General features: G+C 42.5%; 1 protein-coding gene across 3 annotated transcripts in view; it reads left to right on the top strand.

The window, feature by feature from the left end:
• KCNAB1 (potassium voltage-gated channel subfamily A regulatory beta subunit 1) overlaps positions 1 to 16,289 on the top strand; it is a 345,911-nt gene extending 329,622 nt beyond the window's left edge. For 2 of the 3 annotated variants that reach the window (XM_081065790.1, XM_081065791.1), the window contains exons 12-14: positions 1,282 to 1,402; positions 6,732 to 6,820; positions 14,454 to 16,288. In XM_081065790.1, coding sequence (XP_080921916.1) covers positions 1,282 to 1,402; positions 6,732 to 6,820; positions 14,454 to 14,543 — 300 coding nt within the window. In that variant the 3' untranslated portion in view covers positions 14,544 to 16,288. Of the gene's footprint in view, positions 1 to 1,281; positions 1,403 to 6,731; positions 6,821 to 14,453 lie in introns of all 3 variants that reach the window. The other variant, XM_081065792.1, reaches the window with a different exon arrangement.
• Positions 16,290 to 16,319: the final 30 nt, after the last annotated feature.

Raw genomic sequence — 16,319 nt, 5'->3', positions numbered from 1 at the left:
AGAGCATACGCCTTGGAGGTCAAGGAGGTGAACCGCCCAGGGAGACTTGCCCTTTCTCTTTTCCACATCTGCAAAACCATTCCAAAAAATCATAATAAAACATAATGTGGTTCCTCTTTTCTTTGGAAACATTGTCTTAGAATGATGAAAAACTACTTTCAAAACAAAAGGCAGCTGCCTATTCAAATCGTGTGGGTGGAGTGACCGTGACAACTGCAGAGTTTGATGCTGCCTTTGGGAAGATAAAGGAAAGTCTGTGGTGGCAATTATGTCACACATACGCGTAATGGAGAAAGTCCACATTGCCACAGAGTGGGATGCTTTTTATTATTTTCACTAAAACAGACTAACAAAGTCTTACAAATATTCTTTTGCTTTGGGTGTTTCTGCCTTAGTGCTAGCTTTGTATGGAAGAATCTATTCTTCCCTGTTTCATAGTAAGAACAGAACCTTCTGAAAAGTAGGCCATTGAGAAGTTTTAAAAGATTTAAAAGTCCTTGTATTCAGGAAATTAGGCTCACTTTATAGTCCACAGATCAGAGTCAGTTACTTCTCATACGTTTTAAAGAATAGTTTCCCATTTGAGTTTCCTTACCTTTTACGTTTCACTATAGAAAAGGTAATACACATTTGGGAAAGTCTTTATCCACTTTTAAATTTTTAAAAATGTGCTTGGTACCTATCAGTTATACCATGTCTACTTCTAGGAAGGAGCTGAAAAAGCTAACAATAAAGCCCCATTATAAGAATACAAAACTGGGAGTAAATTGAAGGCAAGAGGGAGAAAGACAGTTATAACAAGAATGTAAAATAATGCCTTTCTTTGAGCAGAAAGCTTGGCACCCAGCTTTCTTGACAAAAAGGAAACATAATAGACTGGTGAAATGTAAATGCTTTGGGGTTTTGTTTGTTTGTTTGTTTGTTTTGTTTCTTTTGCTACATTCTAAAATTGGCTATGGCAGTAAGAAACATCATTTCCTCCACTTAGCAAACTGGATATAATTGATTATATGTCAGGATTTTCACATCTTTCATGCATGTTGATGGATTTGAGTGATGAATATTAGTTAAAATTAATCTGTTTTGAACCACTAAATAAGGAGCAAGACCATGGGGACCATTTCTTTGAATGAAGGCATAAGGTATCCTCAGCACCATGAAACACAAAGGTCAGAGTCAAGGAAATGCAGGAATTCACCATGCGGTTCTTATGTTTTATTGAATTAACAGTCTTTGACGTCAAACCCTTACTGGACATTAACCTTTAAATCTTATTCCTAGTGCTACCAGTGGTTGAAGGAAAGAATTGTGAGTGAAGAAGGAAGAAAACAGCAAAACAAGTTAAAAGACCTCTCCCCGATTGCTGAGCGTCTGGGCTGCACACTCCCCCAGCTAGCTGTTGGTAAGCCAGTTACGAGGGAGGGGCTCTGCTGGGGCACAGAAAATACAGCTTTCAATTGTTGGTCCCTATCCCTCTATGAGAAAACACATATGTAGGGGCAGCATAAACTCCTGGTGAATATTATCTAAAACGAGATTTTCAGAGTTCCCCAGAATTTTCTACGTGTGTCACCTCCTTCCCCTCCTTTATAACCCAGTTTAAATGAGGACTCGTGAGTGAAAATGCACACATCCTCACCGTGTCGGGGGTGGGAGTACCCTCTGAATTGTGTGGGGATATCCATTTCTTCTGGCTCAGTTTTCCATCCCTGTTGAAGCTTAAGCAGGGCAAGGTGAGAGACTGAGAAACAGAGCTGGGACAGAGGACCAAGGCAACTGCCTCAGGGAAAGTCTGTCCTAGAGAAGCAATGTCCCCCTGAAACTTCCCAGGGGCCATGGAAATTGCTCCTCTAACAACTGTGGAGTCAATGGAAGGTCATGGTCCCTGGAAACAACTGAAAACCACAGGCAACTGCACGATCCAACAGAAATATAATGTGAACCACATATTTAATTATGCATTTTCTAGTGGCCATATTCAAAATGTAAAAAGGAAATGCGTGAAACTAATTTGAATAAGGGACTTTATTTAACCCCATATAGTCAAAATATTATCATTTTAACAGGTAATAAATATTTTAAAAGTTATGGAGACCTTTTACACTCTGTTTTTCATACTATTCAAAATCCAAAATGTATTTTATGCCTACAGCACATCTCAACTCAGGCTGAACACATCTCACGTTTTCAATGGCTACATGTGGCTAGTGGCTGGGTGTTGGATAAAAAAGCATGGAAACTTTCAGTTCCCATGCTGGTGGCTATCCGTCAGGCTCTGTGACAAGCACTTCATGCCATTATCTCGTAGCCTTAGTCATCAAAACAACCCTGAGAGCTATACTATTACAAGCCCTTACTTACAGATATTAATGGAGCATTTGCTATTATCATTTCCACTTTACAAATGAAGAAACTAAAGATAAAAGAATTCGTGTGGTAGCTATGGGAAAAATAAAATAGGTGTAAATTCTAGAAAAGAATCCTAAGAATTAAGAAATAGCAGGAACTGAAACAAATCAGATAAGTGACTTAATGAGAAGAAAAAAAAGCTCAAGACAAGTTTTATAAAAATAAAATAATGTGATAGAATATTTGTTAGAATCTTGACCCTTCTGAGGTTGGAAGGCAAGGAAATGGTACTGGCAGTTAATAGTCATGGAAAGATGGAAATGGGAGGTGGTTTGGGGGTCAGGGAGGGGAATACCATTTAACCTAAGTATATGTATGACTACCTTTAATCCTTTCTTCCTGAAAGGAAAAAAAAAGAGAATCCAAGACTATATTTAATGTGATTAGTTAGCATCCCTATATCTTTACCGAACACAGTAAAAAGTATTAGTTATTTGCTCATCAGCAAGTTATTTAACCTGCTATCAATTTTCTCATCTGTAAAATGGGTATAATAATACACATCTTACAAACTTGTTGAGTAAGCAGAGAGTAGATACTCTTTGTGGTATCGATGGTGATGAGGCTGCTGATGTTTTTGTAAAGAATTAGACACCTGGGACCTGAAACTCTGTCTCCCCCTGGCATGGCATGTGGTCAGAGTGACAGGCACAAGCAGAAACACTTATTCTTGATATATAGTCATAAATATGTTTTTTAGGTAGTAACATGAAACTGAGTATTAAATTTAGCTCTGAAAGAGAGAGAACATTGTCTTTCTAAAGAGGAAATCTTTACAAGATTTAAACGTTCACTCGATGTTAGATACACATGAAAGATCCTCTTTACAGAGTTTGAGTTTAAGTTAGAACATGTCTTGCTTCTCCTTTCCCTCCCTCTGTGCCCCCAGCTGTATCTATCATGCCTGTCATTTCTTTTTTTCAATAAACAAGTAGTTTTGTTTTTAACCACAGACCTCTCAAACCAAGAGGGAAATTACCTTTGATCTGCTAGAAGGATGTGGGGGAGGGGAAATCCCTCCCTCCCCACCAGCAGGAAACCAACTACTTGAACCCAACCATGGGCAGGCTCCCACCTCACAGGCCTGCACCTGCCTGCGCAGGAGCCAGCGTTCACACCTGGCTGGTACAGGCACTCTGTGTCGCCTGCTTGGTGCCATTTGGTTAGATGCTAATTATCTAGAATCATCTGCATGTGTGCTAGCCAGTTCTGTCCAGTGGGTTCTCCTACGCCCTGCATCCCAGAGTGGGAAATTGGCTGTTGCTGATACCAGCTAGTTTATGGGCAATAATTTTCCCCATTACCTGCTTTGCCTGTAGAAAAGGTCCACTGGTGCCAAAACAGAGTTTTAAGTACCAAGCAGGAAATAATGCAGCCAGAGAGAGAAAGAGAGAGAGAGAGTGAGGAAGAAAAAGCAGCAGCAGCAGCAGCCCTGGATACCTTGGCTTGTTGCCTTTATAGGACATTATTTTGCCCACGTGGAAAGATTTAGCGATTGCATTAAAAGGCCTGAGCATGGTAACAGCTTAAGAGTTTTAGTTGACAGCAGGGCCTTGAGAAAATGGGGCAGAAGAAGTCCTTGGGTCCTTTTCACCCATCAGTCATTCATGCCTGTGTTTATTCAACAAACATTTGCTAAGAACCTTGAGTACCTTCCACGTACAGGTACTGGGCTGGGTACTGAGCATCCAACTGAGCAAATCTCACAGCCTGGTGGGCAAAGCAAAAAAATAAACGGGTCGTTTTAATACAGTGTTGTAGTAAAATAATTGGGAAAGGCCCAGGAGGTGGAGGAGCTCCCAAACCAGCCTGGAATTCAGGGAAGACCTTTGGGAGAAGGTAGTTCCTGTGCGGAATCTCAAATGCTGAGTGGATAGTAAGGCAACAAAGGGAGGACGCAAAGGGACATTCCAGACCAAGGCGACTGCTTGAGCCAAGGGCTCAAGGAGGAGGAAAACAGCATGATGTTTGTGGATGGAGAGGATTTACAAAGTGTTCCTAAAGCACAAAGTTCAAGGCCAGGAGTAGGAGACGTGAAGCTGGAGAGTGGGCTAGAAAGCGAGGTTTGCCACGGTGAGAAATGAGAGTTTCAGCTTACAGGGCAATGATTACGTAAGGCACACGCTGAGGAACGTTTAGCCAGCAAGTGACACGATCAGATTTGTATCTGGAGAAACTGCTGCTGGACATGTGAAAGCCGGGTGGGGGTGGGGGTGGGGGACAATCCAAAGAAGAGGTAGGAGAAGGAGTTGTGCCAGACAGAGATGGTGAGGCCTGAAGGAGGGCAGCAGACAGCAGAACCAGAGCAGCGATTCTCAAGTGTGGGCCCCACATGCACACAGTGGAATAGTCTTCAGCAATAAAAAGAAATGATATACTGATACATGCTATAACATGGATGAACCTCACAAACAGTGCTAAATGAAAGAAGTCAAACACAGAAGACCCATATTCTATGATTCTAGTTAGTTGAAATGTCCAGAAACAATAGATCTGCAGGATACAAAGTTATTAGTGGTTTCCTGCAGTTGGCCATGGGAAGGGGATTAACTGTAAATGGGCATGAATGAGCTTATTGGGGTGATGGAAATGTTCTAAAACTACTTAAAATGGCTTAAATACAGTTTTAGATTTTAACACACTTGGTACATTTACCAAAAATTATTGAACTGCGCACTTAAAATGGGTAAAATTTTTGGTGTGTAAGTTTTACCTTAGTAAAGTTAAAAAAGAAAGAAAGAAAACCTGGTTTCTGGATCAGCAGCGTCAGCATCACAGGGGGAGCTTGTCAGAAATGCAGCTTCTCAGGCCCAGCGGGACCTTCTCAGTCACAAAGTCTGGGAGGGGCACCAATAATCGGTGTTTCACGAGCCCTCATGCTAACCTTTCTGATGTTCTGATACATGCTAACCTTAGAGAACCACTGGATTAGAGAAATATTTAAGCAGGTACTCAACTAGACTTGGCAGTGAAAGGTAAATGTGGGGTCAGAATGCGACAGTCCCAAAGTTTAAGTGCCAGGTTTCCAGATGGGGAGACCACGTCGTTGGGGACACCACCAAATGGGGAATAGAGGCGTGACAGGCTTAGGTGTAAGTAGCAAGAAGTCTGCAATGCCTGTCGGACATCTCCCAGGGACACAGAGCAGACACTGCGTCTGTGGGCCTATAGAAACATGGAGTTCCAGGCAGCCACACGCCGAGCAGTCTACTGCAACCCCAGGGAGACCTCGGCTTCAGACATGTCAGGAAGGGGACTGGGAGGTGAGAAAGGGGCATCAGGGAGTCTAAACTGGCCTTTCAGAAGTTTAAGGCGAAAAGGGTGGGACCGCTGCTCGGCAGGTATGAAGGATCAGAGGAAGCTTATTTTACACTGGAAGACATTTGAGCACATTATGTTGATAGAAAAGACAATGACGACAGTATTGCCAAATAATACAATTCGGGGAGGAGGGGTAGGGGGGAGAGAGAGAGAGAGAGAGAACATGAATTAAGTCCAAGAAAAGACAAAAGGAGATGGATCCAGACCGAGTTTGGCCTCAGACAGAAACAGCACAAGGCGTTCTCTGAACCTGGGGCATGTGGACGTGTCTTTGTGCCCGTGGAGAGTGGGGAATGAAGGAAGACCCCACAGATGGCCTTGATGTTTTACATCAAGCCAGAGGTCATGTGCTAAGAGTGAGGGGCAGGCGCTGATGGAGAATTTAAGTGTAGATGTTGCCAGAGAGGCAGAGGAAGAAGGGGAGTGGGGTTTGAGGGTTAGTGAGAGTGAGATAATTGACACAGGATGCATCTTTTGTTAGGAAGAAAGGTCGGTCCCACGAGGGTGGACAGGTAGAAACAAAGGAACCAGACACATAGAGTCTACAGAACTCTGTAGCAGGGGAGAGGAAAGTGAGAGCATGAATACGAAGCAAAGGCAGGAGCTTGTGGGCCAGCATGGAAACAGGAATCCAGACGTCTGCGGCTGAGCAGTGCCAGGTGTTTCCAGGCACAGGAACGTGTTCCTGGGGTGAGTGGCTGGATCCGATGCCCCGTTGTTCAGGCAAGGCCTCACATAGAAAGCAGTGGTGCCCTAAGGCCACAATTCAAACGCACAGATTTACCAGATCGTCTCCACAACAGGGGTGCTGCTGAGGTTTCTAATCCCGGAGACACAGTCCATCCTCTCCCAAAACGTTATGAATGAATGACCGTTATGAAAATAAATGTTTGCCACAAAGTACAGTTTGGTTGCCACAATGGCAGCTGTAGGTGGTGTTTGTAAGCGAATCAATCATCAGAAGTGCTCTGCTATCCTGACCCAGTGCTCTGTCTCCCCAGCATGGTGCCTGAGGAACGAGGGTGTGAGTTCTGTGCTCCTGGGATCATCTACCCCTGAACAACTCATTGAGAACCTTGGTGCCATTCAGGCAAGTACCACAGCCCTTTCCAACACACTCCAGGGAATTTCACAGTGTCTTTGAAAGATGTCCCCAGGCAGGGTCCCATCTCTCCCCGCCTCTGTCCTCCCTCATGTCACAGCTTCCAGTTGCACGAAAGCTGCTAGTATAGGGAACAGGCTACCTATTCCTAGATGGGGGGTGGAAGGAAAGGGGGGACAAAGGCAGAACAGGCAACAGAACTGTTACAGAACATGGATCCAGGAGTATTCTTATTAACAGCAATGATCTGAAAGCTCATGTCTCAGGATGGTTTGTTTCTGTAGGATGGCATGCCACGCCCCAAGCAATGTTAAATTTGCTGACTGGGTTCTCAGGCCTGATCATAAAAGTATGCTTAATAACCTGCTTGAAATGTAAGAGCCATAGGACAACATACGTATATCATTTACTCTTATTTGTTCTTTCCACAAATACTTACTGCCACCCTCCAGTGTGCCAAGCCCCTCCTTTCTGCTCTCATAGCAGCCTGCACGCCCTCTGATCACAGCACTTAGGATAATGTAGCATGGTTTCCTGCTGGATTGTAAGCTCCCTGAGGTCAGAGACCTGTGCCTTTCTTGCTTCTCCACTGGTTTCCAGTTCCTAGCGTACTATATGGCCCTTAGTCAACACTTAAGAAACACTTGTTGAGTGAATGAATGTTTGCCACATTTTGAAAGAAATAGAATCAAAATTCTGTTTGGACTTCCAGGGTCCCATCTCCCTGGCAGTACATTCAAGAGTGCCCATCTCCACTCCCTCCCATGAGTGGACTGCCTGAGGCCCAAGGCTCTGGCCAGAGACTGCTCTGGGGAGCCCACAGGGGTGGGAGTTCTGAGGGGGGTGAGGCTCAGCGGCTGTCCTGACCATCCTCCTCCCCAAAGGCCACATCTCAGTCCTGAGCCTCCCCCACTCTCAGCAGGGGTCCCCAGGAGGGAGCCCGCCCAGTGCTCTTGCCATAGCCACCACCACCTGCCCAACAGGTAAGGTGTCCTTTCCTCCTGCTTACTGGGGAACAGAACTGTCTCACAGCTTCTCCCCTGTTCACCTGTCCCTGAAACAAGCACTTACCTCTCCATTACTTCTCCCAAAAGAAACAGATGGAGTGGCGATAAAATTGATCTAACCTAAAATGGTTAAAAACCCTTCTGAATAGCCCAGAATATGCTGGGGGATAAATGGCACAGACTTCCTTTGCCACCGTCACCTTTCTGAGGGCTGTGCCTCTGCTTCCAAGAAGCCCTCCGAGCCCAGCTCCTCCTGGATTCTGTGGGGGCTCCCCATCCCTTCAGGGAAATGCTGCTCTTATGATGGCCGCCCCCACCTTTACTCCTTTTCACGTACGCTCTGGGAAAAGATAAAGGCTACGCAGTGATGGTGAGGAAACAGAGCAACCATGTACCCAACAGACCTGGAATTCCATCTGATGATGTCAATTCCACTAAGCTTTATTGAGCACTTATTCTATGCCTAGAACCACGCCAGGCAGAGAGTAAGAACACGGGCTCGCTGACAGTGAATTAAGCAACCTGTCGCTTCGTTCATTCAGCAGAGCTTTGAGAACCTGCTGTGACTGGGCACTGGGGATACCACAGGAAACAAGAGATTGTCCAATGTTCAAGGAGCTTCCATTCCAATGGGAGAGGCACATAATAAATATATAAAAGAATTTCAAAGCTTGAGAATGACTTAAGAGGGTGTGGTAATAGGCTACTTGACAAATGGATGGGCCCACTTTAAATAGTGTCCTTGCCAGGCCCCTCCCGGTATGTGCATTCTGAAGTCTGGAAGAAGAGGCCCCAGCATGTGAAAACCCAGGGAAGAGCTTCCAGACCCAGGGAAGGCCAGTCCTGGGCACGTGTGGCCAACATGCAGTACGCAAAAGGGACGGCGGATATACTGGAGAGCCAGGCAGGGGACAGACTTTACAGGACACTAGAGGGGTCAGAGTTTTGTTCTACGTGGAGGGTTTTCAGAAGAGAGACATGCTGTTATTTGAACGTTTTAAGATTGCTCTTGGCTGCTGGAAATTAGAATGAAGAAAGGCAAGGGCAGTTGTCCAGGTGACAGGTGATGGTGGCTTGGACCAGCTAGGATGATGGCCATGGAGGTGAAGTGGATGGATTCTGTCAGTTTTGGAGACAGAGACAGGACTTGCTGATAGCTTGGCAAGAAGAGGGAGGAAAGAGGATTCCCGTCATACTGATACAGAGCGAGCATTGCCATCCCAGGGTCAGTCAACACGCCTAGATGGTAGAGAGGTCACTCCTGGGCTGTAGTACTCCAGGTAGCTGAGGGTACATTTCAGAGGAAAACTCTGGGTCAGTCATCTTCCCAAAGCATCTCCTTGCCAGTACGACTCTGGCTGGTAGCGAGATAGGGCTTCCACACTCAAAAGGTAAGCTACAAGAGGTGTTATCCAGGCGGGGAGGCTCCCACCATGGGCGCTTACCAGCCTCATCCCCTTCCTACTCCCACCTCCCACCAGCCCGGCACCTAAGAATCCACCCTAGACAAGCTATTTTTGGGCTGCTCGGGGGTGGGGGTGGGGGGAATAAGGTGGGGTGGCTGCAGGGTCCCAGCAGTGGTGAGACCAGGTACAGGATAGAAAGCTGCAGTGCCAGCAGTTGTCAGGAAAGGAAATTTCTAGTAGGCACGGTAAGGCAGCTGCTCCAAGGGATCAAATGTGCCTAATGTGCATAACCTAGGGGGTATATGTAAATCAGAACTTCAGTTGGGACAGACTGGAGGAGAAACCACAGCTACAGAAAGCCCACCACCTACACAGCCCCCACCCTCCCCACCTAAAAGGTGCAGAGAATTGCCGCTCCCTCTCCACCCCATCAGCCTTAAAACCCTTCTGAGGCCCCCATCAGCCGCTCAGAGAAGCCCAGGCTCCTCACATCCAGGGCTGGTCTACCCCAGAATCCCAATCTCCAGCCACCTGGAACCACTCAGATCACCAGAAGTAACAATGGTCCTCTGCCGGCAGTGGCCACCACCCCAGCCTGCCAAGGTCCGACTCAAGGGACCCAATCCTGGGACTTCCCTAGTACCCCACCAGTCAGACACCCCTCACCCACCAATTATTCCAGTCAGAGTAACACCAAGGTTGCAAAACTGGTAGCCCAGGGAGTGTTTGTGTAATGCGCAGATGAAAATGTAAAACAGCTGTCAACATTTTTAAAAATCGGGTAATTTCACATGAAATTCTGGATGTATGGCTTCTCTTTATAATTCAGGCCTTGCAACATTATATATTTTTTTCTTGTTTTATTCGAGTACTTTCATGGTTTCATTTTTTTTAATGTTTAAATCTCTATCTGAAATTTATTTTGGTGTAATGAATAAAAAAATTTTTTTTTCCTCACATGGCTAACCCACTATAGACACAAAACTTCCAACAAATCCAATTTCTAGATTTGGGTCTCATCATTGCAGTCTCACTTGAAATAACACATTGGTTTACATCCTCTGAGACTCCAGAACTGGTGGGAAATGAAACTCTTCCTTTAGCTTCAGATAAGAAAACATTAAGCAGAACCAGTTCCCAGACTGAGTAGCTCTACTGCTCTGCCAACCCTAAGGTTTCTGGGGATGGCACCTGAGTGGAGACAAGGTCACCCTGCCCAGCGTGACTGCAGCAGAGGCAGGGTAAGGCTTAAACCTTAGAACTGGTCATCGTAATTGTATTTCACCACAGTCTCCACACAGGGTCAGACTATTCCTGCAAAAACGTCTGCCTTTGTTCCTTGTCTGATGGTGTAATGTGTGCCCTTGGCCCCCTTCTCACAATAAACACTAGCTAGCCCCGATGATCTCATCCTTTCCCAGGGCTTCAGTTAGCATGTCCATGACAATAACTTGCAAATCCTCAACTCATCCTCCTGCTACTAGCAAGCTCCACAGCTGCACTTCCTGCAGCCTAAAGCCATTTCCACCTGGATAGCCCACACACAGTCACCTTCAACTCCACACTTACACTCCAAACTACTTCTCCTGTGGACGCCAATCACAATCATTTGTATCAGTATCTTTCTAGACATGCAGTCTTAAAATCACTATCATCCTCCAGAATGTCTCAGAACCACTCTCATTTTCTACTCCACTACACCTGTCTTACTTAAGGCTTTCAGTGTCTAGCTAGGGCAGCAATGACTGTCTTTTTTTTGCCAGAACTTCCCAATTTGATTTATTTTTTTTATTAGTTTCATGTGTACAAAGCACTGTAATAGACATTTATCATTTATACCCCTCTCAAAGTGATACCCCTTTCCCCAATCTACTATCCCTGACATCGCATACAGCCATTACACTTCCTGTCTCTATTCCTTATGTTGTACTCCACCTCTTGTGACGATATATATATATATATATATATATATATATATATAGTGTGTGTGTATATATAAGACTGGGTCTTAATATTAATTTTTGCTTCAAAAGACACATTAGAGCTGACGGTCCGGCTAGGTCTTATTTTCGGGGAAGCACGGTGTATATACATATATGTATACATATATATATGTGTATATATATAAAATTATAGTTGACATTATTCAGCTTCAGGTGTACAGTGCAGTGATCAGGCATCTACATCTTCCCTGAGGTGGTCTCCCTAATAAGACAAGAATCCATTGGATACCCTACAAAATCTTTGATTATATTCCCCAAATTGTCTTTCGTATCCCCGTGGCAATCGTAAGGTTATCGATTGTGCTTTCTAATCCCCTCAACTTCCCCCTTATCCCCACTCCCACCTCTATCTAGTAATCCTGTTTTTCCTCCATGTCTCTGAGACTGTTTCTGATTAGTTCGTTCATTTATTCTATTCTTTAGATTTCACATATAAGTGAGATCATATGGTATTTGTCTTTCTCTGTCTGACTTATTTCACTAAGCATAATGTTCTCTAAGTCCATCCATATTGCTGCAAATGGTAAGATTTCTTCTTTATGGCTGTGATATTCCACTGTATAAATGTACCAGTTTCTGAATCCAGTCATCTACTGATGGGCATTTAGGTTGTTTCCATGTCTTGGCTATTGTGAATAGTGCTGCAATAAGCATAAGGGTGCATAGATTTTTTTCCAATTAGCATTTTTGGGATACCCAAGAGTGGAATTCCTGGGTCATAAGGTAGTTCCATTTTCAATTTTTTTTGAGATTGAGATACCTTCATACTGTTTTTCCATTGTGGCTGCACCAATCTGCAATACCACCAACAGTGCATGAGGGTTCCCTTTTTGCCACATCCTCGCCAACACTTGTTTGTTGATTTATTGATGATAGTCATTCTGACTAGAGTAGGGTGGTATCTCATTTTTCTAATGATTAGTGAGGTTGAACATTTTTTCATGTCTGTTTGCCATCTGTATGTCCTCTTTAGAAAAATGTCTCTTCATGTCCTACACCCATTTTTTAATTGGGTTATTTTTTGGAGTTGAATTGACTGAGTTTTTTAAAATTTTGGGTATTAACCCCTTATCAGATATATCATTGAAAAATATCTTCTTCCATTCAGTAGGCTCCCTTTTTATTGGTTTCCTTAGCTGTGAAAAAACTTTTTAGTTTGACATAATCCCATGTTTATTTTTTCTCTTATTTCCTTTGCTTGAGGGGATATGTCAGTAAAAATATTACTTCAGGTAATGTCTGTAAACTTTCTTCCTACATTTTCTTCTAGGAGTTTTATGGTTTCAGGTCTTACATTTAAGTCTTTAATCCATTTTGAATTTATTCTTGTGTATAATGTAAGGAGGTGGTCCAGCTTCATTTTTTTGGATGTCTGTCCAGGTTTCCCAGCACCATTTATTGAATAGACTGTCTATACCCCAACAAAATTTCTGTTGTATTTTAAATGACCGTCTAAGTATGATTTCTGGACTATTTTGTTCCATTGATCTATGTGTCTGTTTTTATGCCACTACCATGCTGTTCTGATTACTGTAGCCTTATAGTATAATTTGATATCAGGTATTGTGATACCTCCCACTTTGTTCTTATTTCTCAAGATTGCCAAGGCTATCAGGGGTCTTTCATGGTTCCATATAAATTTTAGGATTATATGTCCTATTTCTGTGAAAAACATCCTTGGTAGTTTGATGGGAATTGCATTGAATCTGTGTATTGCCTTAGGCAGTATGGACATTTTAACTATGCTAATTTTTCCTATGCATGAGCATGGTATGTGTTTTCATCTATTTGTATCTTCTTTCTCTCTTCAGTGTCTTATAATTTTCCTAGTACAGTTCTTTTACTTCTTTGGTTAAATTTATTCCTAGGTATTTTACGGTCTTTGAAGCAATTGGAAATGGAAATGTTTCTTAATTTCTTCTTCTGACATTTTATTATTGATATATACAAATGCAACTGATTTCTGAATATTAATTTTGTGTCTTGCTACTTTACTAAATTCATTTATCAGTTCTAACAGTTTTTTGGTGGAGTCTTTGGGGTTCTCGATATATAGTATCATGTCATCTGCATATAATGACAATTTTGCTTCCTCCTTACCAATCTGGATGCCTTTTCTTTTTCTCATCTGATTGCTGTGGTTAGAACTTCTAGAACTGTGTAGAAGTGGAGAAAGTGGGCAACCTTGCCTTGTTCCTGATCTTAAGGGGAATGGTCTTAGCTTTTCCCCATTGAGTGTGATGTTAGCTGTGGGTTTATCATATGTGGCCTTTATTATGTTGAGATATAGCAATAAATTTCTGACATCCGTGTTCCCTCTCAGCCTACACCAACTCATCCTTCAAGCTACCAAGTGTCTGATGGGTTCTCTCCCAGTTCAGAAGTCCTGAGAGGTTGCCTACTATCTACAAAATAAAGTCCAACACCAAAAAATGGCATTCAAAGCCTTCCCCTTTTTCCCCACACTTCTTTCCCCTGTTCCTACCATTCCACACCTCAGCCACTCAATTCAAACTTGTATTACTCCATTGCAGACTTCTGCTTTTTTCATGCTATTTCCTCTACCTAAGATGCTGTTAACCCTTGGCCATCCTTCACTGGGGTTCTGACCCCCAGTGGTAGCTTCTCATTAGTCTCTGGGCCTGTCCTGTCCACTTACCGTAGCCTCTCGCCACACGTGGCTGTTGAATGCATGCACACTAGCTCATCCAAATGCAGATGTGCTGTTAAGTGTAAAATGGACACTGGATTTGAAAGACTTAGTATTTTAACAAAATGGGAAGCATCTTAAGAATTTTCTACTGACTACATGTTGAAATGTTTTGGATATAATGGATTAAAAACATTAATTTCACCTGTTTCTTTTCACTTTCATTCACGTGGCCACTAGAAAATCTAAAATCGTATTGTGTGGCTTGCATTATATTTCTAACTGGGTAGAGCTGCTCTGGATAGTCTATATTTCTATGAGCCTTCATTTATTCAGCCAACCTGTAATCACGAGCACCAACTATGGCCCAAGCGCTCTTATTGGCACTGGAGATACAGGGGTGAATAAAACAAGATCCCTGACTTCGAGGAGCTTATAGTTTGATGAGGAGCTTATAGTCCAGTTAGGTTTATAAATGTATACCAGTCTAGATTTTCAGCACAGAGAACAAATATCAAGTCCTAATCACATCCTTTGTACTTCTCCTGCTCTCAGGTTCTCCCAAAGATGACATCACATGTGGTAAATGAGATTGATAACATATTGCGCAACAAGCCCTACAGCAAAAAGGACTACAGATCGTAAGGCAATGCATGAGCCACAGGAGCTGCATGGTTAAAAATCGGTCTATACCGGTACAGAACGGTGTTACTAGCCAGTCTTTTACATCACTTAGCAGCCCGCTGCTCAACCTCTAGTGTCCCTGGATTCTGAGGTGCCTGCTGTTGCTACCACTGTGCACCTGAATTATGAGCACATCTGAAAACTCATAACTAAGAAAATCCATTCTATTTTCTTATCTTGGACTGGAGTCACCTATTCTTGCATTGCTGTGTACACCTCATGCTAATACAATGGAAAGTATATGGGGGTAAAATATATTACCTTTAGGTATTCAGTAACTTGAAGAAGGCTACACAGATATATTTTTTCAAATGAACAAAATCCACAGATGCAACATGGATTGCATCTGAAAGAGTAGCTATGTTCAGTCAGAAGTCTTGTCTGGAAAAATAAACACAAACAATTTTACACTTTTTTTCTATTTTCACATTCCTGTTAGCAAGAGTTGTTTCACTTGTCATTCAACAAAACTAAAATTCCTAGGTATTTGCTTTAATAACCTTTTAAATATTCACTGTGTTTGGCCCCAAGAACGACCCTGGATAGCAATTTAGCCAAGATGTCTATTAAGATTCAAATAATGCTATGTCCATTTACACGTAGAGGTGGTAAAAGGATGAACACCTCCACCTTTAACTAGAGACACTGTGGTTAATTCATGAAAGGGAAGATTGTACTGCTATGGAAGCTTAGCTTTGGATAAAATGTACTGCATCTGCAATGAAGTGTTCATTTTTGACTACATGTTATGAAAACCTGCTTTATACTTCGACTGCTTGTAGGCACAGCTTCTGCAAGTTTAAATATTTGAGCTTTAAAAATATACACATGCTCAGTTCTTGTAAGTAAACCTGTATAATACCCAGAAAGGCAAATGTTTGCTGTTTAATTAGCACTGGGATTTTACAACATCATGCTTGATGTTTTGAGGAGTTATTACACGAAAGTAAATCATGGGCTTCATGAAAAATGTCACTACTTGGCATACGCTGGGTGAATTAACTTGCCCAATGAAAAGCAAACGTTAAAGAACTTCCTGATTCTATAATCAAATTATGTGCGTTAAACTATATGCATGAAAGCTCACTGCATGGATTAAAGGGGACTAGCTCTAGTGCACTCAGAAACTGAGACCTATCTAGCCCTGCCATACTATTGGCTACTTACCCTCATGAATATTCCATTTGAGAAAAATTGTGAGAATATACTGTGTACCTGTAAGGGAGAAAACATGTTTTTTCTTTTTGGGGGGGTGTACTGGGGGCACAGGTCCTATAACTATTTGGATATCTGAGCATGTACAAAATTATAATTTAATTTTCTGGCCAGCAGGTCCTTCATATAGAAATCACTTTGAGACTAACAGAAGAAATACACTGTCAGCTTTAAATGCTATTTCCTGCCATCATTTCCAGATATGTATTTCATGGTTAAGTTCTAAATCTGAAAATGTTAGTGTGAAATACCAACTAATTTTTTTTTTTTGATTACTACTACTTGTATTCAATTAGGGAAATAATTTGGGTTTTTTACCCCAAATTATCAGACTGATGATGAAAATGGATCATTTTGCAGTTGTTCATTGTATATTCAATCAATCCAGTAAATTACTGTATGTATAATAAGCTGAAGTTGTCTAATGGAACTGCAATTTAACTTATTAATTTGCTTAGAGTAATAAAAGCATTTTGTGCATTTAATCTCACAATTAGTTTTTATCTGATCTTTCACTATAAG

The sequence above is a fragment of the Rhinolophus hipposideros genome (assembly GCF_964194185.1).
Source record: "Rhinolophus hipposideros genome assembly, chromosome: 2".
NCBI lineage: Eukaryota > Metazoa > Chordata > Mammalia > Chiroptera > Rhinolophidae > Rhinolophus > Rhinolophus hipposideros.
Note: the sequence above shows the minus strand (reverse complement) of the source record. Positions and strands in the feature narration are given on the sequence as shown.